The 26,955-nt window shown below is 31.2% G+C and overlaps 3 protein-coding genes across 5 annotated transcripts; all 3 read right to left on the bottom strand.

The window, feature by feature from the left end:
* Window positions 1–123: 123 nt before the first annotated feature.
* Kal1 (anosmin-1 Kallmann syndrome 1) lies at window positions 124–10,472 on the bottom strand. Its single transcript, XM_089695145.1, has 9 exons — window positions 10,320–10,472; window positions 8,478–8,664; window positions 7,058–7,256; window positions 3,125–3,309; window positions 2,483–2,625; window positions 1,577–1,715; window positions 1,122–1,266; window positions 715–790; window positions 124–572 (listed from the first exon to the last, which is right to left on the bottom strand). The coding sequence occupies exons 1-9, from the start codon at window positions 10,470–10,472 to the stop codon at window positions 408–410; spliced, it is 1,392 nt and encodes a 463-aa protein (XP_089551271.1). The 3' UTR covers window positions 124–407.
* Window positions 10,473–14,475: 4,003 nt separating this feature from the next.
* On the bottom strand, window positions 14,476–18,377 carry LOC149488556 (uncharacterized). 3 transcript variants are annotated; one of them, XM_089695716.1, is made up of 4 exons: window positions 18,345–18,377; window positions 17,601–17,673; window positions 16,524–16,677; window positions 14,476–15,842 (listed from the first exon to the last, which is right to left on the bottom strand). In XM_089695716.1, exons 2-4 carry the CDS (start codon window positions 17,667–17,669, stop codon window positions 15,667–15,669), a joined length of 399 nt encoding a protein of 132 aa, XP_089551842.1. In that variant the 5' UTR covers window positions 17,670–17,673; window positions 18,345–18,377; the 3' UTR covers window positions 14,476–15,666. The 3 variants fall into 3 exon arrangements, with proteins under 3 accessions (XP_089551842.1, XP_089551841.1, XP_089551844.1); XM_089695715.1 differs by lacking the exon at window positions 18,345–18,377 and having other exon boundaries at window positions 17,601–17,752; XM_089695718.1 differs by lacking the exon at window positions 18,345–18,377 and having other exon boundaries at window positions 14,476–15,839; window positions 17,601–17,751.
* Window positions 18,378–19,276: 899 nt separating this feature from the next.
* Window positions 19,277–24,814, bottom strand: Karl (lipocalin/cytosolic fatty acid-binding protein Karl). Its single transcript, XM_089695180.1, has 5 exons — window positions 24,606–24,814; window positions 21,207–21,315; window positions 20,508–20,654; window positions 19,985–20,156; window positions 19,277–19,677 (listed from the first exon to the last, which is right to left on the bottom strand). Exons 1-5 carry the CDS (start codon window positions 24,723–24,725, stop codon window positions 19,521–19,523), a joined length of 705 nt encoding a protein of 234 aa, XP_089551306.1. The 5' UTR covers window positions 24,726–24,814; the 3' UTR covers window positions 19,277–19,520.
* Between the last annotated feature and the right edge of the window lie 2,141 nt (window positions 24,815–26,955).

The following is a 26,955-nucleotide window of genomic DNA, read 5'->3' as shown; positions in this document are numbered from 1 at the left end:
CACTAATGGGGTTTTTGAACCCCATTGTGTTGAACTGATTGCATAAAATTACGATTACTTAAATATTTAAAAAAAATAGATTAGAATTGCAAAATAAGATCAAAAAAATAAAAATCTTTCGAGTTCATAGTTTTAATTTTATTTATTCTTTAAAAAACTTATAATAAATAATTCCTACATACAATTAACGTACAAAACCTTATATTAATGATGAATACATCGTAAATTTTTTTAGTCTTTTTCAATGGGTGCGTTTAGTTTCATTACAGTTTAAGTAGATAGGTAATATTAGAAACAATTAAATTATTATCGAGCTGTAATTGCATAATTGTTTTCGACCATTTACTTCGACCATAAATGTCTTGCACCTATTTTAATACAATATCCTAAATAACTAAGATTTATCATCAGGTCTTGCAATGTATTGTTGCGTTTATTTTTCGTTGGAAGTATTCACATGAAGGCACTGTTAGTATGAACTCGGAATCAGGGCTGATAGTGTTGCCAGATGCATTTACATTCACTTTGTAACTGCAGTGATAGTCTAGTTCGTAGATTTCGAAAGATGTCAGCTGAAAAGAAAAAGAAATAAATAAATATAAATTCGACATAATGTTGCTACCTTCACAACTTTACCAATATCATTTTTTTCAATGCAAGTAATACAATAGTTTATTCTTACTATTATACGTATAATTACAGTAAAATTGTTACCTCAGTAATCGCTGATAGATTTTTCATTTCTCTAATAGGGTGGTGACATTTGAATGTTCTCCAATGTACATAGAATCTGAAATAAGATTACAATTTTTATAAAATTATGTATACTTATGTATTAATTGGCCCACATAGGGGCCACAGGACATTAAGTCAATATAACATAGTTACGTGCCTATAGTATAGCTTATAAACAACGCTTATAAAATACTAGAGGTCCGCCCCGGCTTCGCCCGTGGTACATATTTCGCAATAAAAGGTAGCCTATGTCCTTTCACGGGTATCAAAATATCTCTATACCAAATTTCATGCAAATTGGTTCAGTAGTTTAGGCATGATTGAGTAACAGACAGGCAGACAGAGTTACTTTCGCATTTATAATATTAAGTAGTATGGATAGTTACCTTTTTGGCTGTTGATCCTTATTAGCCACAGTTTGCCAAGCAATCCTCGCCTTTATTTTATGATCTTCCCACAAGAACCTATTCAGTCTTACGGCTTTAATTTTCTTTTCTTCTTTACGTTTCAGTAAAGGTTCTGGCCGGCGTTCTGTAAAATTGACAAATTATAATATTAGGATACAAATGAATAGGTGCAAAAATTTCTGAACATGAATAATATAAAAAAAAACTACAAGTAAACAACAGCCTTTTCAGATTCAATTATATGAAAAAATAGTATGTATTTAAGTTAGTATCAAAATTACGAATAAAAATATCTCGTACAAAGAAAATAGAAATAAATTTATACTGAATATAAAGTCAAGAATTTTTTTGTCTTTTATATTAATTACGCCTATGAGTTTAAATGGCAACCATTAACCTACATTTTCACCAACTTAAATTTTATAGCTGTTTACCTTCAGTTGCGGTTGTATTGTAAAAAATGGCCGCCTTGTCACTGCGAAGTTTTCCGAGACCAAACAGACTTATTGTTTGAACTTGGAGGAAATACAGAGAATTCGGCTGCAGATCCTTTATTTCGACAGAATGCTGATCCTGGAAATAGTAATTGAATCTTATATACCTAATAAGTATTGCATTTAGGTACCTATGAACTATAATTTTTAGTCAGCTGAAAATCTTTCAATCCTGGTTGCTTTTGAATATAAAAAGAAAAATGTTAAAAAATTAAATGCGGTGTCCATAATTTCATGTCTCATCATTATCTTCTAAATTAGGTATAAAATGTACAATCTTCAAGGAATTGCAATTCATTGTGACCTATTTATTTCTTTAGATAGTAATTAATTATGTAGAGAATACATAATATAGAAAAAGCTAGGTGGTGCTTATATCAGAATCGAATTGATAATATTATAATTACACCGTGTCATGAATATGTAGGTATCTATTATTTAACATAAGCTTAACATAAGCTTTGAAAAATGTGTCATTAAAAATATTGTTAAAATATTGCTTTCGCCTTTCGAAATATATAACATAACTCGGTCCGCCCCGGCTTCGCCCGTGGTACCTACATGTTTAAACTATCCTATCTCTCAAGTTGGATCGAACTGCACATGGTGTGCAAATTTTATTATAATCGGTTAAGTGGTTTAGGAGTCCATTGAGGACAAACATTGTGACACGAGATTTATATATATACATATTAAGTCTTAAGATATTGATACAAAGGCTTTGCATAGTAATTAAAGACATTCTTCATACTTCACGTCATGCAACACTATGCATATAATAATATATAAGTATATCTAGTAATTTGACGTTAATTAATCGCGTGATAAGTAATCAACTTGCCATACCTTTGGTACAGTCTGGTGATTGACCAGCACGGAATCCAGCTCTCCACCCAGACCGCGGACTCGTCTGCTCCAGAACACTTTATACTTCATCACAGGTAGATCGGATCTGGGCTCCTTCCACTCCAGTCTTATTGTGACGGTTCCTATAGCATTTGAGTAGTTTAAATACAACAATCTCAATTCGGGTACACTATCTTGTATTTTTGTACGAGTTTTGCTTTACTTTTTATGTGGCTGAGAATGATTTATTGACTTTGAAAGAATATAAAAATTAAAAATACATAAACATAGTAGTTAGATACATAACTTTATTCCTCAAAAATAATAATTGACTAATTCATGAATAAAACACCAATTAATTATACAGTTAAGACACATTTGAATATTTTTGTTTTTTTTTTAGGAAAAAAAAAATAGAAAACGTAAGGCGAGATTCGATAACAGATTCGAAACCGCGTCCTTCGCCGTACCATATTTTTTTTTTAATACATTTAGTTTCAATTGAATATCATACTATTTTTTAGGAAAAAAATAGAAAACGTAAGGCGAGATTCGAAAACAGATTCGAAACCGCGTCCTTCGCCGTACCATAATTTTTTTTAATACATTTAGTTTCAATTGAATATCATACAATACGCTCACCATTTTCAGTACGCACTGGTTGTACTCTCAACTTCTTCGGCGGTGGTGGTGGCCTAGGTCCCTTGCGTGGGGTGAAAGGAGCGCTGGGTTCCGAGAAACCCCTAGTGCCAGCAGCACTGACAGCTGCTACTCGGAAGCGGTACCAGCGGCCAGGCTTCAGCAAGTTCTTTAGGGACACTTTCGTTCTGAAAACAAGATGATTCGGTAACTTGAAATGGTTCGTGTTTTGTAGGTGTGTATTTTTATTTTTTTTTTTATTTGGAATGCAAGAACTTAAAGTAGGTAATTCTATACGTTTATAAATTAACAGTGAATTTTCATATAAAGTATTTTTGGGCTATCAAATATTAAAGGTTACCTACCACCACCTTACCACCTAAATTGTTTACCAAAATTATTTGATTTACAACATAATAAATAATCATAATAAATTAAAACGTCAATATTTTTGATAAATGTGAGTAGTTAATTATAATTCTAACAAAAAAAATATATTTTATATGTTCTAATAAATAGCTCTATTATCCAGGAATGGAAACTGCTGCTTTTTGTCTTCCTCCACACAATTGAAATCAATTAGCTTTCGATATCATCAATCACATGCTTATCAACGGCCCACAAGTTATGTGAGAGAACAGGTTTTATTGTTGCTTGTGATAAATAATAAAAAGTTATCTTAATGCATTTAGGCTTATAAATGATACAACCTCCTACGTTGACAAAACTTAAGTAGCTAAACATACCTTTAGTAAAATTTATGTTTAGGATGTATTCAAATACAGATTCAGAAAAAGTTACGTTAAAAAAGATATGTCTCGCAATTTTTAAATTCAGTTAAGTACTTGTTCTATTACCTTGCCTAAAAGTAGCGTTAGCTACTATTAAGTAGGTATTCTTTGCTAAAAGCTCAATCTATCTACGTTTACGAAAACTTAGATGATGAAAAAATCGCATAATAGGTACCTACAATCTGAACAAAATACCGGCAAACTAATTTTAGTCATGATTATCTTGTAGATATCAGAAATAAGATAAAGCGTTGTTATATTTTTGAAATAATCATCCAGACTAACAAAATGCAAGCGCAGGTAAAAGTTACCGAGAAACAAATTAAGAAGTTCCCTTAACGTTTGATTGACAGTCGATCGATACAAACAGAGCGCTACTAACCACGTTAAGACCGGCTACTCACCTACCTGCTGCAGGGACAATATTGGGTTTGCACCCTTAATTGGTTGCTTAATTGTGATGTGTGTAGGCAAGCAGGGGCAATTTAGAGAACAACAGCTGAAATTGCTCCGACCGCCGACCAACCGAGATTGTACGTACCAATATCGCCCCTGCGGCAGGTACGTGAGTAGCCGGCTTAAAGGATAAAAAATGATACCAGGAATCGATAATTAGAATAACAAATTGTTGTGTTTATAATCAGTGATGCAATTCTGTGCATCGTCGTGATGTAAAACTTGCACGCTACACGGAAGACAGTTTAGAAAGCATTCAATTTTATTAATTGATACATCATTGTTTTAACTCGCTTTGATTCGTGTGATTGCTTTTTCAGATTATCATTTCATGCTTCATTTCTTATCGTCTAATTAAAGTACTAATTGGTAGCAAACATTGTACTTATAAAGGTTTCCTTTTATTCGCTTGATTGCAGCGATTTAAAAATCAAATTTAACTGTTCAGTCTTTGTTCAGTATTCTTACCATTTGTGAGAAAATAATGTATACATGTTCTTTAAATTGAAAGTCATCAAGAGCCTTTATAAAACTGATCATAATCTCCATAAACAAAGGAGATTGAAAAAATAACACGTAGTATTTGAAACGGGTTCCGGGTTCGATTGCCGATTCAAGTGTCTGTGCCGGAACTGACCACGCCGTCTGTTATGGCTTTACGAGTGTTATTTATGTCCTTGCAATTTTTATTTCAACTAATATTTCAATCAGAGTTCAATGGATTACAAAAAATACCTTTTTTTTTCAAGTATAACTTGAATCTATTTTTAGCATGAAATGAAATAGATATCATTTAATCCAAAGCGATTTATTACAATGATTATTATTTAAAAATATAAAATACCTTATACCTAAGGAATAATTTTATAATCAAACTAAATAAAGAACCAGCCCCCATCTCAACAAGCCACTTCATTTGTAACTTCTTTAGTTTCTTAAGAACTCATTAAATCTCAACGACTCACGGGCCCAGTCAGTCTGGAAAGTCTTAAAGATAAATTTTGCTGTGCTTTGTATAATATACAAGACATCTAGTATAGCTGTTTATTGTTATATCATATTAGTCATATGCTATATTATATTTCTAGAAAAATAATATACATACCTAGATTGATATTCAGACGGATTTCAGTACAATATAATCTGTCTCTAAATTACGCATAACTCTTACTAAATTATGTTTGACTAATCTGATAAGAAACGATTTTTTTAACGCAAGCAAAGGGGCAGTTGGGCCATCTGATGTTCGGTAGTCACCACTGCCACCGGTGGTATTACAAGTGGTTATGGAATAATGTTAAAGGAAATCTAAAAAGCAGAATTACCTCATCAAAATAATATCTAATAAATGTCATTCACAATATGGGAATGATAATAATATTGTAGTAATAATATGAAATTTATGACCCAAATGAATAATATCTTATAAAATTGTTAGGTATAATAAATCAAAATATATCTCAAATAGTAATCATTTCATCATTCCTTTCTTGGAAAACCACAGATAGCTCAGAGGCTCAATACATTAAGATTGTTTTCAATATAATTGATTATTATATTATACACTTACCTAGTAGGTATACTGTTTTATTTAAATCTGATTTAGTGCTATGTTAAAAATTTAAATTTACAGGCATTTAAATATTAAAGGCAAAGTAAGGATTTTTATTGTCGTATTAACTTTAATTGAGCTTTACCTTTTATTGTCTGAATGAGTCAATGACCGATCGGACATGTTGTTAATGGACTCATAAACCAAATGTCACAACATTTTGTTATTACAATCGATCATATTTGTTTAAGCCGATTCGTAAGTGGGAATTTCTTGTTAATTTGTATTATATCATAGTAATTTTGCTATTACGTGTTGTTGGAAAACGTTGAATGGTATGCAGAACTGTGGAGCGCTAACCATTCGTGGGTAATGGCCGCTTAAGTGATGATTATTGATGTTTTGTGCCAACTGCCAATATGCTAACAATGTTGCAAGTTAGTAAACAAGTAGCTTTACTCTTTAAGAGCTAACATTGAAACATGATTTACAATTTGCTTTAGATAGTGCATTCTACATTCGTATCAAGGATCGCTTATTTCACAATGTCTTTATCATCTTAATCGGTAAAATATTAGCGCAAATGTTATGAATGGGTAGGCCATTAAGATAAGAAATAATAATGTCGAGAGATTAAAAGTATCTTCTCATTGTTGTTTATAAATTTTAAATACTTGATAATGCGCTTGTTACTTAATAGATGTAGGTATACCTTAATGTAACAATTTAATTTGATGATTATATTTTGTTTGTACCTTTTTCGGAGCCTAATAGTTAATATGTCTAAAGTTATAATTTATTTTTGTAATAATGTACAATGCAGATTGCAGAAGAGTTCATTGCTAAATGCCAATAATGAGAGTCGTTCTCATCGATCAATAGTAATTAATTAGAGGTTAATGTCTAGGGTAAATAGTGCGGGAACAATAAAACGACAAGGCTTCACGCAGAATTCGTTAAAAATAGAAACGTAAACAAATAGTGTCAACTCTACTACTGGTAGAGACAATCATTAGAATGTTAGAACAGAACTTATACATTTAATAATATGTGTCATGATTTTTGCAAAGAAGTCGTATCACTATATTACAACATCAAAACAAAACATACAATTATAAAATTAACAAATATACATACTTATTGGTCCTCGTAATCAAGTTCCAGTCTCCCAATCTCGCTTCCTCATATTTAGGTCCGAGATGATGCTGTTCTTCCAAAAGATAGAGCACTCTGCCTGGTACAGCTCTCGCAGAATCCCCCACACCACCGGACCATCTCACCAACACTGACTTGCGCCTTTCTTTTGCTTCTTCCACTTTTGGTAACGCGGGAAGACCTATTAACAAATGATATAATGATATTTTATTGTACTTTGAACTTATTTTATTGTAAACTTATTCATTAAATTCATATTTTATTCACTGCCATTTTTAATTATACAGACTAATCAGGCTTGATGTAAAATCCAGAAATCTGAATTCTCAATAGCTCTTGCTCTAAACAAGATTTTTAACAACATATCTCAATCATTTTCTCGTTTCTCATGGCTGATGGACGTAGACTTTTTCTAACGATTTAAAAGTAATTCGATTCAATTGTAATAAAACGAACACATCAAAAGAATGATCGAACAATCGAATCATTGTAATATTTTTATGGTATATGAATCCCACGATTTCACCGCAGAGAGTGTTCTATAAAAACTAGTCTATCTCTGTGTATACCTACCAACGCTAATGCATGTTCTTACACCTAAGTCACAAACTACCTTAATTAATAGCCTAGCTTCTTTATCAAAAAGCGCTGTTAAATTAAAAAAATTTTGGCTCTATCAGAAGAATTGGTCCATTGGCTTATGAACAAATTGAAGTACATAGTCAGTTCTTTATAATATGTATTAGTAAAAGCTTCTGCTGAAAATTATACATACAGGCCGTTGCCGTTAGTTGAATAGCACCTTTAATAAAGAGGCTAAGCTATTAATAGAACAGCTATATTATAATATTATGTATGTGTATTAATAAATTTTCTATTTTTATATTCTTACGCAATTAGTCTTTAAAACTCTTTTAAGGCGCAGTTTGAGAACACATAATTGGACACAAAAGTAATTAGGCATAATATGAATTACCAAATACCTAAGAGTAGTAATTAAATATAATTTTTATGATGAAGATGTTTATCTGATGCTCGAATAATAACACATTGTAACTTATTAAATAAAGCTGCTATTTAAATAGATTACATCTAATTTGTATATAATTATGCCTCCTTTTATAGCGACTTATCCAACGGGGAATTTTATTCAATTGTTGTTATTATTTACCACCTGAGTCAGTTATGGCTTGATCAATTAAGTATTATTAATTAATGACCACTCAATCAATACGATCAAAATACATTCTTAGTAAAGTAGAGAATAATAGACTCACTTAAAGATTTTCAATCATCCAAAGTTATGCTTTTGTAGGATTATTTTATAAATTTTCAAATATCATCTAGAAATCAAAAGACCATATACGGTTTTGCATTTGCTCTATACTTAGCTAAAAAATACCTGGCAATGTTAGCAAGTCGACAGGCTCGTTACAGACCGAGCTGCAGCCATGCTTACAGCATCTCTGGGTGCCGTCACACTGCGAGTCCTGGTTGCAGGCCTCCACGCACGCGGCCTGCCACCTCGGGTTGTCGGATATCGGACAGGTGCCAGGCTTCAGCTCTTTAGCACGGCATTCTGAACGGCACTGTTGGTGTTATGTTCAATGTTAATACGCAATTTTGTACTTTTTATCATCATCAGAACAGTTTCAGGTACATTATAGATAATCGTTTTCTTAAGATCAGAACAGTTTCAATAGATTAGGCTAATTAATTTGAATGCTGAAGAAGTTAAAGATAGTAGGAACAATAATTTTATATAATATCCTCTATTCTGATAACATTTCCTAATTTATTGCAATGTAATTCTTGTTATTCTTGGATAATAAAGTGTTATAAATAGACTAATTTTCATAAAAAAATAACACGTAAAAGCTCTATGTTTAGAACTACAAATGCTAATGTGTAAAGTACAACTATGCGAGTAATAAAGCCGGTGTTTATGTGTACCCGTTACAATGCACATTAGAATATAGTTAGTGCAAATGAACAAGACATAATGGCTCCTTTGAAGACTGAATGACTCATGTTTAGTGTAACTGTGCCTTTAATTATCAGCTCTGGAAGAATACTTTAATATTATGGAATTATTTTCATCGAGTGTCAATAGAAATGTTAAATTTAGGTAGATATTTTTACAAATTATACACAAATTACAGAAATTACGTTTTCGATTATATCTTCAAATAACTTTTCACCAAGCTCTACATCACATATTACTTGATTTTAAATTGGTAGAGAATATTTTTTGACATGAAAATATGAGTGTTTAGTATATATGCAATCATTTATTATTATTTCAAATTATTTCCCATAAAATACAAATAATGCAATGTATTTAAAGTTTACATTTGGTTTTAAAGTCAGATGTAAGTTTAATAGTCTATCCAATTCTGTGATTATCTTAGTACAGTATCAACATAATTTAATTGCTTCTACGCTTATACATAACCGAGTTTCAAACTCTACATTCACTACTGCTACTCTATTTATCGAGTACAGAGAACTAGTGTAGAGCAAAATTATGATATTAATTAACAGGAGCTTCCATCTACGTCGACTTGTCAAAATTCTATATCACTTCATATTTACGTCAGCACTTAATTAGCACCTAACACACGCAAGTTGGATTTACGTACAAGAAAGCAGATTAAAAAAGCTCTATATTTGTGAAGTATGATATAAGTAATAATATGTACCTATGAGAATTATTGGAGAGTTTATTTCAATATTTTTCTAACATGAAAGCTTTTGCAAAACGATCATCATAAAACTAATATTATGTAAGTAAATAAGTATTATTAATTAAAGAGAAAATGAAATTATTCCAAAAATTTTTTATATAATTTATTGGAAGTCGAAACCGAAAAAAGTGTTGTTTTTGTTTGGGAAAACCACGTGCTATATAAAACACGTTTAGATTTATATTTGTAACGTAAATGGCTGAGATAAGCAACGTAAAAACCTTCGATGTTGACTATCATAGAAGATTTTTACGTTGCAAGACAGATATCATACATTTCACCGGTATATATGTATTTTATTACAATAATATAATTACATAATTGATTCTAAAAGCGCTGTATAATATTATGAACCATTTTCTTTGAGTGTTTTTCATTAGGTTTTTTATTTGATATTTTGTGTTTATCGAACATATTATATCGTATTAATCGAACAAAACACATGTTCTTGTGATGTTCGATTAATAACTCTGTTAGTGAAAGTTAAAGTTTGTTACCTTAGTTTTAGTCTCCTTGCTCGCGTCCAGGCAGATGAGATCGCATCTCGTCTTCGATAACGGGTCAGTTTGGAGTCTAGAATACCGCCCAGCTTTCGATAAAACCACTGGCACAAAACTAATAGCAATAAATAACAAAATGTTCGTATTCATTTTGCTTTATTTCATAAACTTATAGCTTAAACGTGTAATTGTAACATCTGAAAAAAAACAAGCCAATCTAATTATAATGAAAAGTAATAAAGACAGAGTAATGGCTAATAAAATGTGATCAAGATGAAATTAGAGTGTGCTTATTAGTGATTATGGATATTTTAGGGAAGAGAATCCGACTATATTGTTTTATAATGAATTGGAACTGTTTGCGATTAATAAATTTGTTTCATAAAATTGCAACATAATATATGATTGAGAATTGAGATTATATAATAATTGACTTAATAGTCATATTCGACACATATAATGGACATTAGGAAGAAAATTGTAGAGTATGTTTTTCTTTCGTTACAAAACTAATTTATTTTATTTGCAACGGTGTTCTTACATAATTTATAATATTCAACAAATTATATTTATATTGTTTGAAAACACTTTTAATAATAATTGTATTAAATTTAAATTGTAATTAAAAAATATGCAATCAAATTGCACTGCACATCCAAACAAAACTGCATCATAATAAAAATCATATTTAAAAACCGACCACAAGATCATAAACATTCACCTCATTACATAAACACTAATTAAGTAAATCCGTATCAATGAATTGGCATGTCGGAGTCATCGACCCGTGCGTGATGCGTGTGTATGCACCGGTTGAAATGCGCGGCAACACTGAGTTGCGCGTACGCATGCCTTCGCCCGTCCCGTGCTCCGCTTCATTAATACTCATCACCGTACTTTCCTGTCTGCGACGATGACGGAAGGTTGCTTTTACTCGAACTGTTTCCTAATTAAAAAATGCACGTCTTCCTGCTACGCGGTATGTGCTAGCGCTTTGAAATTCCCTTTTTTATTCGCTTGCTGCGGCTAATGGGCTGGAAGCACAGTATACTGTTGAGGCAGTGTATTTTGTAGATCAAGCAATGGGAGTAAGAATTTTAGTAAGAATCAGTAATAATACTTTTCACTCCTGTAATAGATTTCAACTTTTATAGTTTGTGGTAGTATATTGTAAGTATACTTAATTAAAAACAGAGATCTAGAAAAAAGTCATTTAAATGGTAGTTTGTCATCACTATTTTCTAACATGCAGTTAAGCTCAATAGAGTACGATACCTGTATTCAGTTAATGATGATGCCACACGTTGATTCAGCTTTATACGCAGGTAATAACTTTAACTGGCTTTGAAAAACAAATATCGAAGATAAGTCAGTAATGCCTGATCCTTTATTAGAAGCAATATGTTATAGAGCATATTATATGGGTACCTAGCTACATTATACATTATATTAATTCCTTCATAATCCTAAGAAATTTAAATACGTTCACAACCATTGCATCAACATAACACAGTTCCCACACGAAACGTTCGACCGTTGCTCTAATTAACTGATACAATCTGGACCTTTACAAATAATCCTTTTCAAACAGAACATAAATCAGTCTCTTGTTATCGATAAACACCATCAATGCCTAACTCCTGGCTAACTATGTACCACAGAAGCTCTAATTAATCTCGAAGGGCGTCCGGCGCGGGGAAGCAATCAACCGGTCGTTGATACCTCAGCTTCATTGTCGACGATAAATCTTTACTTTTTTACTCACGAACAGAGAAAAGCAGCTAATGAGAATCCGTTTTGTTCTGATTCGCTGAAATCCGCCGTATAAATTAATATGCGACATGTAGCCGATCCTAATTCGAGCATAACAATGCACATTTGATATTGTAGAGATTTAGAGCTTATTCCTAAGATATAGAGTTTATGTTGGATTATCACGTTTGATCTTTTTATAAGCACAATGTGCTTTTGGTCATTAGGGAATATCAATACTGATTTTAAAAGGACATTTTTTAATGCATTAGTAGAATTATGACGACTTGAATGTTGATGTTAATGCATTTTAGCATTTTGTAGTTATTAATAAATTCTAATCGTATATATTATGTTATCGCTTATCAATAATATCTTATGCACATCATACAACTAGATATGATTATGCAAAATGTACGCAAATATATTTGATTAAATTATTTATAAACCTTATATCTTAAATCGATAAGATTATCATTTCTTTTTAAATATCAGTCTGGAAAAATTATAGCATATTACAGGTTTTTTATATGTATAATCTAATCCAAGATGATTCACAAAATATTTTTTAGATCAGTAGGTAGGAGCGATAGAGGGCTTTATGCTTTGAAAGAGATTAATGAATCTACGATTATCTTTAGCGTTTTGGAAATACTATTTATTAAAAAAGTGAAGAAGTGACAGACGGACAGATAGAGTTCCTTTTTCATTCATCAATATATAGTATAAAACTACACACATCATGACGTCTCCATCGCTGTCTGTTCGTCCGTATGTATGCTTAAATGATAAATCTTAAAATTATGCAACGAATTTTGATGTGTTTTTTTTTAATGATAGAGTTATTGCCGAGGAAGGTTTAATTATACAATCTATTAGTTTTTAGACAAAGCAGGCGAAGCCACGGGCGGAAGCTAGTAATATTATATGGTACGGATTAATAGATTAATTAAAAAAAAAACAAATACAATTAAATCCTGTCTATGACTCACTTGCGTACACTTCACCTTATCTCGCGATTATTGCTCTACTTATTAATTTCTGCTGCTATTATTTAATCCCTTTTATGTTTTGTTATTTAAAAAGAAACTCAGTCTATGACTCACTTTTTTATAGTCCAGCTATCAACCTGAATGAATAAAATCATACATAGGTACCTACATACAGTTTCAATTCATTCTCACGCACATGAAAAATATATAACACAAAGTCAGGTTTATTCCGTCTCGTATAATATAAGTATCGAATATCAAAAGATAATATGTAATAAAAATTCTCAAAGAATAATACTTAAATAATTCATTTCTTTCTTCATTATCTTGATTTCAAGAAATATATTTAACTGTGCAGTTTCTTAGTTACATTTACAGGATTTTAACTTTAAAGAATCGCTCTGTTCTGATCCTAACTTAGAACAGTATTTATTGAATCATCCTAAACAGTTTTTGTGGCGCCACATGCACGACATTGTTCATGATAAATTATTAATGTAGTTTCAAATTTAACTGCACTCCAAATGTAAGTGAAAACGATCGTGTGACTCACAAGCAGTACATAAATAATGCACTTCATGTTTTATTAGGTACATGCAATATTCGATGGCTTGAATATTAATTTTTGTTTTACTTTATACGCCAATTGAAATATCTGCAGTTTTAAGGGTTTTGAGGAGCATTATATGAAATTAATCTTACTTACCTTTCTCACACATACTACACAGATTAGATTAAGTTTATTTATTACGTTTTTTATCAACATCATTAATATTCCACGTTGCCAATAATTTAATCAAAGGATCAATACAATACAATACATAGGATATTCAGGAAAACAATATGTTGAAGAAAGAAAAGAACGAAAAAAGAAAAAGTGAACTACTTATACTAATCTGCACTAGGGCACAGAATAATAACTAGTAGCTAGCTAACTAGGGAGAGATTCTATCATATCATAATATTATTATGTCTGTTTAGATAATATTACAAAATGAAAAATCAGTGAAAGTAGTAAATGATTTCTATTTATTGAAAGAAATGCCACTACTTCAGTTTAATTACCTTTTGGCATTTGCGTAAATAATAAGGTTCTTCGCTTAACTATACCGAGTGTTTTTTTAATTTATTTATTTTATTTGAAGTAGGTACAAAACATATAATATACTTAACGAGTAAGAAGGATGCTTTATATTACTATTTAGTTAAGTACCTAGACGTGATTTTAAACATCAAAAGGAGCTGTGCAATTCATCTCTGCCCACGATTAATAAGTAGAGCCAGCTTTGAGCAGTTAATTAAAAGGTATTTGCATCCAAGAATATTAGTTTCCCTTTATTATTTTGGCGCATATTTAAAGATTAAAAGCAAAACAAATCCACATTATACTTCAAATAAACAACACCGAATAGTTTTTAAACAATTTATTTCCAATTATTTTACAGGATTTCCTATTACATTAATTATCATAATTAAACAATTAGTGTTCTTGATTTCAACAAATATATTTAAGCGTTTCCTTATTTCATAACAACTTTTTTCTTAACTTACGCCCGACTGCATAGTTATGCTACGAATAGGTAGATGCTATTTAAGTAAAAGATAGAACATGAAACATACAATACAAAGTTGTTTTTTTTTATTTCGTATAATATAAAACAATAATTTATGAATTACTTATCGGTATAAACAAAATATAAAGAATATTATATCTAATATAAAGAAATAATTAAACCACTTTGGGATTATTGCGAAGGACGGGGTAAAAAGTATAAATAATACGTAGCTGGAAATTATTATAGGTACTTCGAAGAATTATAAATGTAAAAAAATATATTAAAATGTCATCATAAATAAAAAATGCGTGTGGTTTTCACCTCTAAAATATTTTTGTTCATACAGGAAGTTTAATTTTCACCCCAAATAACTACAAAATATCTACATTACAACATCAAGTACCTGCTTATATTATGGCAATGTAGTATGTAGATATGTTCCGCTAGTAAAAAATACAATTATGTAACAATTACAATTTCTAGTAATGCGTAACGTATGTATGTATAACAAAATGTATGCAAAACAATGCATAAATGTAGTTAGGCATGATATTTAGTTCTATAAAAAACCTACAGTAATTACTGTATTTTCTTGTTTGGTTTACGCGAGATTTTTACAATTAAAAATGAAATGATTTGTATATCAAAAGAAAGAAGAACATTTTACGATCGTGGTCATTGGCAGACAGACAGCTTTTGTCAGAATATGGCTGCTGTGCACAGTAGAGTAAACGGTAGAGTGAACTAGCATACTACTCTACCAATTCTAAGTACTCTACCAGTTTTAGTAGAGTAACCGGCATACTCCGTCATAACCGTCTACCAAATTTTAGTATTCTACTCTTCCAATGGTGCCTTCATTAGTAAAATAAGTAGAATAGTTAGAACTCTACCGCTCTATTCTACCGTTTACCCGAGTACAGCGGCCATAAATGATAACATAATGAATACCTGAACCCCGTATATAATACGTTATTTTTCCTGTAAATCTGTAAGATTCGCGTAAAATCAAACACATAAAACAAAAACATTATAAATGTAAGCTTATTTCTTAGCAGTGGTAGCAGCTGCTGTAGTACTCCCCCCAGCGGCTGTGGTCGGAGCCGCGGTGGAAGAGTCAGCTGGTGGTGCGCTCGACCCGCTCCCTTGAGCATCTACCATCACGGAGAATGCGCCGTTTTTGTTGATTATGTCCAAAACTGTGCCTTGAGATGCCGCTGCTTAGAGAATACGTGGTGTTTAGTATTATTAATGAATATTGAGATAAATATATCCTACTAATATTATAAATGCGAAATTTTTTATGTTTGTTTCTTTGTTACTCCTTCACACAAAAATTGCTGAACCGATTTTCATGAAATTTGGTTTTCACATAGAAATTGAATTAACACAGAAGAGGTTTTATCCCGGAAATCGCATAAGAACGGGAACTATGCAAGTTTCATTTTTTTTATACGGGGCGAAGCCGCGGACTAAAAGCTAGTACACACAATTATGTAGAATATCTCTCAGTGATTCTGAATGCTAAAAAACTACACTCTTGACTTTATTGCTTTACGCCCACTCCATATTCAACTGATCAATATTTGATATGTTTTGAATACAGCCTTCTTATCTATTCATGTATTGACTTATCTAAAGTCCCTACAAAATATACTCCTATGCTCTAACACGCCTTGCTAAGTAGGTAAATAAGTTAGACAAAAACAACAAGTTATAAAATATAATATTCCGTGGCTATTCCAACATCATATTCAAAAAATGTTTGTTAATCTTTTGTCGCCAAAAATATTTTTAAATTTAATTGTACATTACTATGTTTATGTAGGTACTGTGCTATTTTAAGAAACGTGTAACTAATATGATTCACTTGTTATATAATCAGTTTTTACATTACTTACGAATCTTTATATTGATTTGTTGATCAGGTGCTATCGAAGTAGAGGTAGTTTTTGTCTGTTTGTCTGAGTCTTCGGAAGAGCTGCACCCATCACAGAAGTCGTAGTCTGAATCATCGTCACACAGAAAGTCGCAGAACAGGGACTCGAATATAGGCTAAAATATTATTATATTGATTAATTTATTAATTGAAAAAAAAAAAATACTCAAAATATTATGTGGCACGATGTGTGGTTTGCTATGTTAGGTTGTAAAATATGTATATTGCATTTTTTGTAAATCTGAAAAATGTCACTAATTTTTACTAATTGAATTGCACATTTTAGTAGTTACACTTTTAGTATTTACACATTTTAAACTTTTTCGTAACAAAAAAAATGAGAAAAGCGTCTTTCTTTTCAGGTTAAGCTACGCGTGTGTTAATACATAATTAACAGAAAGTAAATTGAGTAACAATACCGATAAGGTACAAAAATAAACGAAGAGCCTTTGGCCGTTATCACTTTAATCTCATTTTAATTAGGTACCAAGGCTTTTAAAGGAAAATATAGCCGCCTTTTTCTTTTGCACCAACTGGTCTGCGCTATCTACACAACAAGGAAGATAATTATAATTTTTATAACTTAATATTTTACGTAGGTACAATGCGTTTTGTTTGTTTTTTTTATTATTAAATTAGAACCTAACTCATATTTTCCTACTTATATGCACATATCAATCGTAATTCCTTTAATTTAAATTTATATTCAAAGAAGTTTAGTCTTGTCCCGGTCAAGTCAGCGCACTTTATTGTTGAAGTCTTCGCAAATACATTTATTATACACATCGCCGTAATCTAGGCCAGTACTAGGAAGAAATATTAATAATGTAAATTATTATGATTGAAAGAAATATTTTCTTGAAAATATATATCGGTTAAACGCTTTCAAATTTTCGAACTAGGCCCCTAAATCTTAAAGAACATTCGGTAAATACAACATTAAAGATATCTGAAATTGTATTGTACCTTCATTAAAGATGTTGAAGTTAACAATTTCACCGTTCATGAAAAAATTGAATACTTTACAGTTAGTACTTACTTGCGCAACAATATGTTGTAACTCCACTAAAATGATAAAGGTGAACACGCACGACTTCACCACACCCATGTTTCTGGAAGTTTTCACAAAAAATTCTCAAGCAGTTTCCTTACATACTACTTAATGAGACTTTGCGCAATCTGCCTGAAACGATTTAACCTAGAGGTGCTCTGTCAAAGATTATGCTGTACTTAGAAATAAACATTTTAATTTACAGATCTTTACGCAGTTGTTTCACTAATTTTACCTGTGAAGTAGCACCGTGAATTATATTTTCTGGAACTTTTCTTGTTTATAATGTCATTACAATACATATGGATTAAAATATTGTCTGAAAAAAGGCTGAAGACTGAAAACAATGTTTTTTGTTTAGATGGATGAAAATATGTAAGTATAATATAGATCTTATTGTATGTTTTAAACATAAATTGAACATACAGTTTTAATTTATCGATAACTTACGCTGGTATTATAGGTTCCTTTAGATGCGTAATTATATTGGCAATTATTTTGTGTAAAATTGAATAAATGTAAATATAAAAAATGAAATACAATTAAATATTTTTATTGATTGTACGACTTTTCTAGCTTTTTATGATTTCTTATAATATAATGAAGGTATGTGTGATATTCAATTACAGATTATTAAACAGTTACTAACTGAACTCCCGAAACCACAGTGCCGTGTCTGTCGACTACTCTTTGCCACAACAAAATCGTTAAAATAATAAGTGTAACAATTACCTCTGTTATACGCTAACGATATTTTCAAAGCATAAAGAACTATTTAGACACGGTCAAGTCCTGAATGTCATAGCGAACGTGTTTATACAGAGGTGCGTGCCTACATATTGTCTGCAGAATAGAAATACATCTGCGGCATACTAATTACAAGTTATATTGTTCAAGCGCTATCAGTACTTGGTTTTCCACTTGTTTAATATAGTCGTAACTCAACCGACAATAGCGATAACTAAGGTTATAGCGGGATATTCCTAGATTTTCGTGAGATTAATTTGAGGCGGTTAATCTTAAAGAGAATTTGGTCCTCTCTACATATTTTATAAAAGCCAGTATTCTCCATATTATATAAAAAAGGCCTATATTTCTCGGTAAAGACGTAGCTTTCTCATGTTAATCTTTGAAGTAGTTTTTGGTGTAAATTGCTACAAATAAACAAAAAAAAATATTAATATAGTTTATGACTTTTGTTTACAAATATATTTATGATTTAAGCGACATTACTTCACCGACGTCAACATATATATTACTAGCGGTCCGCCCCGGCTTCGCCCGTGGTACATATGAAAAATAGATGTTGGCCGATTCTCAGACTTACCCGATATGCACAGAAAATTTCATGAGAATCGGTCCACCCGTTTCGGAGGAGTATGCAGACTAACATTGTGACACGAGAATTTTATATATATTACTAGCGGTCCGCCCCGGCTTCGCCCGTGGTACATATGAAAAATAGATGTTGGCCGATTCTCAGACTTACCCGATATGCACAGAAAATTTCATGAGAATCGGTCCACCCGTTTCGGAGGAGTATGCAGACTAACATTGTGACACGAGAATTTTATATATAAGATAAATAAAATAAAATAAAAATAAAAATAACACGCGCCTGTGATTTCAGAATACACATTACACATGGAAAATAAAAACATCGATTCAATTGTAGAGTTTATTAACAAAACATACCTACTCATATAAATATGTAATCACATGGTTTATAAAAAAAAAAACTTTATTACATTTTAAAATAGGCTCAAATAGTATCTATATATATTATTATATTAGACACTGATATTTATAAATAAAAATAACATGGAAAAGAGGCTGCATACAATTAGATACCGTGAAATTTTTTGAATGCAATATACTTCTGAAAATATAAAGTTATTTATGCAAATATTAATTTCCAAAGGCGAGTTTGTAGCTAACATCGGTTGGTCGTTTCGGTATCTTGCTGTCCACTTCCACGAGAATGGGGGAGTCGTCAGGTCGTGCAGGTTTGGAGGAACAGCTCTTGTGTGAGATTGGGAACACGTAATTAATGTCCACGTCGTATCTATAAAAATGTTTTTAGTTTACTGTAATTGTTCATTTCAAAGAGATATGAAAAAAAATTAAAAAAATACAATTTGGAAGTAAATAATTTACAATGATAAAATTAATTTAAATAATTATAGTAGTGAGTTTGTGTACCAAACAACTGTTTTTATACGTATGCTCTATCTCCACCATTCGATTTTTTTTAATTATTGCCTAGTAGTCTTATCAAAAAAAATTATATCGGCTTGGAAGAAAATTCGAAAATTATTGACATTACCTATTCGATGCGACATACAATTCGTTATAAGATTAATATACTCTACCTTGGCAGTTTATCCCGTAAGTACGCCATCACGTTTTTCGGCAGTCCCGTGGTCCTGGACAGCACGAACGCTGTTAAGTACCTGGCGCCTTCTCTTTGTTCAGCACAATGCAATAGCAGTGCCCACGTTTTGTACTCTGTGTCTAACACGTAGGTGTTGTAAATGCCGTCATCTGTAACAATAATAATTGCAAAAAATGTTAATTAGCTAGGACCTCTTTAAATGAAAAAGTTATGGAATAGCGATATGAAATGAGTACCTAGTGATATAAACAATACTACTTATTACATGTAAGTATGCCTTTGAACAAACTCAGGTTTTTGTTGGTGATAAATTTTCACATATTTGTAGCCTTGGTAATATATGGCCTCTTTATTATTTACTTAATATTAGTTTCATTTTATCTAATAACTTTTATTTATTAGCATTCCAAACCTTCCTATCCCTTGAACCAAAACACTGCCTTTCAAACCGAATACCAAATGAATAGTCAACTGAGTGACAGCATAATATGAAGGTTTACACGTCTGTTCGGAGTGTGTCCAGTGTGCGGGCTCATTGAGATCGATCCTCCACGTGATGTTCCCATACAAGTTCTCGCCTATAGGGTCGTCTGCAAAGCGGTAGGTGAAGTTCATTGTGACGCCCGGAGTCCATTCTATTGTCCCGTCTGAAAGAGGTATTGTGAATTGCGTTGCGTATAAAATGGTCGTAACTCGTAATAATATGTAGTATGTTATACATTTCAAGATATTTGACAAAATTTAAGCATATTTATTACAGTACAGTAGAGCAATGTAGAGCCAAGCATTTACTTGTTATCTTTCTTATATATAAAAATGAATCGCAAAATGTGTTGGTAAGCGCATAACTCGAGAACGGATGAACCGATTTCGATAATTCTTTTTTTATTATATTCCTTGAAGTACGAGGATGGTTCTTATGTAGAGAAAACGTAAATATGTACCACGGGCGAAGCCGGGGCGGACCGCTAGTTATTAATATATTGATGTAACTTTTTACGACGAGCTACATTCCTGCTAATAAAGATAACTTCACTAAACATTGTACTCATCTTTGTTCAATATATGGAAATGTAAATAATGCCTTTATTTGAAGAATTTGATTTAAAAAAATTCTCATTTGTTTTACAATCGCAAAAATTCCTTAAAAGTTAAGGAAGAATCGATCAGTAGAAATCAATACTCTAATTGAAAATTACCTTCAGCTTGAACATGGTCTTCCGCGTTAAAAACAGCGCGCATGCAACTGTACGACAACGCTTCCTCAGCACTCGCGTAATATTCCACCACGAACCAATCGCCTAACATCTGTAAAAACAATAATTTTAATGAAGTTATAATAATATTATGTACCTATAATACCAAGATACTTTTTACTCATCATGAAGATTGTAGTGAAGAAGCTATCATACTAAGCTTCATATTTTTCTTTAAACTTCAATATAGAACTACCTAGTGTTAAAAATTGTTAAAAAATATATTAAATCAACTCTTTCATTAAAACTAATGGACAAAAGATCCAGCAGACCTATAATATGGTTGTAGTAAAATAAATATTTTTAATATATTTAAAATTATATTGCTATTGCCTGGATGTTTGAAAATTTAAGAAACGTAAACTGATCAAATGAATAGCAGGTTTGTCTTAAGAAATGATTGCTATTAGTTTCTGTTCAGGCGTATTAAATTTACTTTGTTGGCTCAACAATAATTACGAATAAATACCAAGATTAGAAACAATAAATCCGATATAGATTCATTACAGTAAAAGTTAATTGATTATATCTATTCGTAGTTGTTATAATTATCTTCTCTTTCATTCATTTTATGCGGAAGTCGATCTCCGAATTGTTCCAAATAAATAATTCATCAAAATGAATAAAATAACATCCCATAAAATACTGCTGCACAATGACAAATAGATATCATTATTCTCATGCAAATAAAGTGAACATTTAATGCAAGTAGCGATCTAGCTCTTTTGGCTGATCCTTTTAAACAATAACGGAGGCTTATTCATAATAATATTTAGCATAACAATAGTTGTATGTTTAGCCGGTTGACATCTCAATGTAGCTATTAGCATGGATTATACAACGATATACTTATTACAGTCGTTAAGAAAGCTTACGTTAATCCTTTAAGTGGAGCTGTAAGCCGTTTCACTTTCTATTTTATGGATGATTACATTAGATGTTATCAAGAGATTATTCGTTCGGATACACGTGGGTTAGCAGCTATTCATTTAAACGTGATCATTTATTATTATACTTTCAGTTTTATTATACACTTAGTTATTATAAAAATGTTTACTTTTGAGTTTATGATGGCGAACTTTATAAGCTTTCGATATTTACAGAGTTTTGAATAGGTATGACATTTTTTTCAATCTTCTTTAATTATTTATTTGTCGCATTAATGGAACTTTTAGAAAACATTGTAAACAACTGTAGGAGCACGGAAGAATCTTCTTCGAATGTTGGATGTACAAAGTTTTTACATATAACTTCGGTTGTAAATTACACACAAATTTCTGAAGCTTTTAGGTACACATGTCTGCCTGCATTCTTCTTAACTTCAGACCTAATTTCACACCAACATAAACAAGAACTTTGATAAACAAATGCATATCAAACACAAATTAGTGAAACAAGTTCGTGAGATATGCAAATGCTAACCGTTAGATTGCTTATTATTCCATCTAAACGTCGAAACATCAGCAAGCGTGTCAATCTGTCCTTTACTATTGACCTACATAAGTTATTCCTGTCCTGGCAACCCAATTTTACCCCTCAATGAGATTATATGCCGTCAGATAGATAAGGCACACTTTAATGAGCTTTGGACAGAAACGACAGTGGGGTAGGTAAACAAGATTGGAGCGAAGCTATTCTTTTGGTACAATCATAGTTGACATAACAATAATGTTCTGTAAACAAGTGAGTGTGGATCCCTATAGGTACCAATTGAATCACAATAAAACAATGCATTTGCGATTTTCTTTAATAAAAGTATGTAATAAATATAAAAAGACTATCATGAGCTTTTAAGTAGGCAATGTTATAACTCAATGTTCAAATCAAGAGATCAAGAGAGAACATTACATTTTGCAGCAGGTGCCTACCCCGTGATGATGACATGCTAGGTATATCAAAAATTTTTTAAACAATAGCGACTATCCGAGAGATATTTTCTCATTGTCACGTACAATGTACATGCATCTCATTTAAAATTTGGTTAAGCTATACATAAATATAGTCAGTTATATTTTTATTAGGTATGTGAATATTCTCAAGTCTTAAATTATAACTATACCTATAAACTATGCGAATATTGTACTAAAATAAATTAAAATTCAATTTACAATCTTGATAATTATTAACTGCATGTATCATGTTCACATTTCGATAATAAAACTAAGTTATCAATTCGCCAAATTAAGGCTTTTAATTATGGTTTAAAAATTAAGGTCTCAAACTTTTATAAAAATTTGTGTCTAGTGCAATTAAGATATCATCACGAAATAAAGTTGAAAATTAGATTAATAAAACCCGGCCTAAACGTAAACATGTTTCAAGTAAGTGATTAATTAACTTTCTCGATCCAAATAAAGAATATTATAGGCTTCTTAGTTCTTTGAAATATGTAATTAAAATTTTATGACCTACAATCGTAAATTTTAGGAAAAGTAGGAATGTTTTTTATTTGTTACTCTTTATGAAATTTTTCTGAAAGAGCCTTAAACTAAACTAACTACCTAGGTATGCGACAGAAAACCTAATATTTCTAATACCTTGCAATATTACATACATTTTCCAATCAAAACTGTTATGTTATGTTATGTCAACCAATTCTTTCAATTTATGTAAAAAGGTAAAGGGGCACTTAGGGCTAGTAACAGCTAATGAATACCAAATAATATTAACATAATATAACTTTAAACTCGTTGTATGATGCTTTCACGTATAAGATTAAGTACTTATTGATAAATGAGAAAAGATAGACCTTAATAATACTGACATATTTCGATCAATATTTTTTAAGCAAAGGTACGTAACAATAGCCTGGGTCATTAAATGTATGTAGCAAATAATGGTGCAAAATAAACGATTTATTTATTGAAATGAATACCTATTACGTTTGCGTGAACTGTTATCGAACATGCGTCCGGCGCCCACGCAGCACAATGCTTCCACACGCTAACATGTTAGTAAAATACATTTTATCATGTTTAGTTCTATTCATTTAAAAAAAATGCAGTAAACTTTTCAATTTCGATATTCTTCTACACACACAGTAGAATAAGTAAAAGATTGAAATTGGTCTAAGACATTCTTTTAAAGCTCCACTAACCGCAAAAGTTGGATTTTTCTTAAGCTTGATACTGTCCTTTATCCGGTTAGTTCAATAATTTATACTTTAATTGCTGATTAGATCACAGATAGATAGTTCTTAAAACAGAGATGTTACAGATATATTATACGTTATATGTATGTATAATAGTGGAAAGATCTCACATAGTAAACGTTACAAAATAAAGTAAAGCATGCGCAATCTGCATTAAAGCTTTGTAAGTTTTTGAATTAAGCTACACTTACTTGAGATAAATCAAAATGTGGAGCAGCGCGGACTTCAGGGCATTTCCTCTTATCCACAATCCTAGCAAAGGCCACACTAACAAAACCTAGCATAAAACAGAAAATTAAATATTTCACCATCTTGCTTACTTCTATATCACTAGAAAAACTTTTAATATTTTATGAATTATGTTTTAAAACGTATTATTCATTCGGTAGGCAGTGTTGAACTAACAAAAGGGAATTCTTATCATATTGTATGGAACATTAGTTAATGTTGCCTGGACGCGCTCGGAATCCCATTATCAGGTGCTGTGACTCATATTTTATTTGTATAGATTTTTGTGACTTGTTTTAAATGTCGTTAATCATAGTAAACGCTTTCTAATACATATTTTCCATTATACAGTTAATTTTGTTTGGAATTTTATCTGCCTATTATCAAGGTACCTAAATCAATTAATAGGTAATTTGTTAAACTTTGAAGTCGGTTCAATATATTTGCCATCTATTCACATTTTAAAACAAGCATTCGCTTCGAGATACTCAAATATTTTGTATATAGAAGAAAAAGGGATTAGGTATTCATAGTTTGTCGAAAATATGAACTTATTACAAAATAAATTACGTTTTACGAGGACAAACAAATATTTTGTATACACACCGTAAAAGCAATGTACATAGCTATGTACATATCAATTTCAATAAACTCAATACCGCCAAAATAAACGAAATTGTATCTGATGAGACGAGTTTCTTGTTTTAGTTATTGTTTACATAATATTTCAATAATTACAAATCGTTATCAATTTAAGCCCAAAAATGTTCAAACTTCGTATTATTCACAGCTTTTTCTGATAAACTTCAGTTATCAGTTAGTGTAAACTCATTAATTATGGCATAACCCGTTATCATTAAGTTTTATGAGCTTCATGTATGATTACTGTGCTAACGCTTAAAATAATTTTGTAATTAAAATTAAGAATGCTACTGATACAGTTTTATGGGGAGAAAGTTTATTTTTTGACATAATTGATGGCAGGAATGACACACTAAAGTAATAACGCTATAAAGTTACATGCTATTTTTCTGTTCATAGGAAAACAAAGACATAATATTATAGTTTGTATTCTTTCTAAAATGCAAACAGCTAATGAGGCTCTACCTCCTTGTTAATGATTAATTACTCTCGTATTCGTTTGCACCTTTGTAGTAACTATGTCTCTGTGTCGAAGTTTCAATATTGGTTTAGAATAATTGGTCTGTAATATAACTAGGTACCATATCATTCGTATTACAATTTTCAAAGTAAATATTTATCATTTAGTTATAATGAATGAATGAAAATTAATGTCGATTATAACATACCGCACATTAAAACAAAATTAAAAGGAATTGAAGACGTCTCGTTTTCATAATATTACCTTATATTTTGTTAGAAATGGCAAACATAAAATCAGTGATTGCTGCAAACACTGCAAATTAGCAAATAGCACTTAATTTCACGTATAGAAAACGTTGGTGGCGATGCTTCAAGTCCATATTTATTTGAGCTACATAAGCACAGGTGTGATCGTAGACTGGTTTGTAAGTATTAGCAAAATTTGTGTCATTACAACTAGTTTTATATAACCTACTTTTATATAAAACATATTTTTTGTAAGCGGCCGACGAGCAAAGTTCACGAGTACAACTTCTTTATATTGTGTTTTCCTGTAGCATATATTAAGGGTGAAAATCCACTATCAATCGATTTTAAATACCATAAAAAGTAATGAAAGATTTTATGTGTAAGCAACTTCTTTAAGATAAAATGCACTTATCTGAACTAAGATACCATGGATGACCAAGAATCTAAGTACCTAAGTAGATTAACGTAAAGGGTACCTGTGGTTTTTATTTTTTCTGCCCGGACGAAGCTGTCTGAACGGCTATGTTTCAACATTGTACAGTCACCAACCATAAATATAAATATTAGTGATGTCATTCTTACATTGTTAGATATTGGTATTGTCGTCACGTCTTCTGAGTAATAGTTTTTATTCCAGCTCTTTGATACTTAATGTTAACATTAAACTATCAAACACACTTTGCATCTTATATCTCCCTATAGTCTAAACTCAATATATTAAAACGTAAACATATACGTGAAATATAAAACGACATAATGCGACCATATAAAAATGTTGTCTTCCCGATTCCTTTCTATTTCAAGTGTCAAAATTTCGTCGTAAGAATGCAGTTATCAGATGGTCGGTTACCGGCGCGAGCGCAGAAAGTGTTTTTACTTTTGCCGGTTGGTTCGCGTTTTCACCCATTCCGTGTTATCTCGCGGTCAGGGGAACGTCTTTATTATTCAAGACAGTGCGTT

The sequence above is a fragment of the Colias philodice genome, chromosome 5 (genome assembly GCF_061535455.1).
Source record: "Colias philodice isolate Cphi_HAF_F1 chromosome 5, ilColPhil1 Martin Lab GWU primary, whole genome shotgun sequence".
Lineage (NCBI taxonomy): Eukaryota > Metazoa > Arthropoda > Insecta > Lepidoptera > Pieridae > Colias > Colias philodice.
This window is presented reverse-complemented; position numbering and strand designations above follow the sequence as displayed.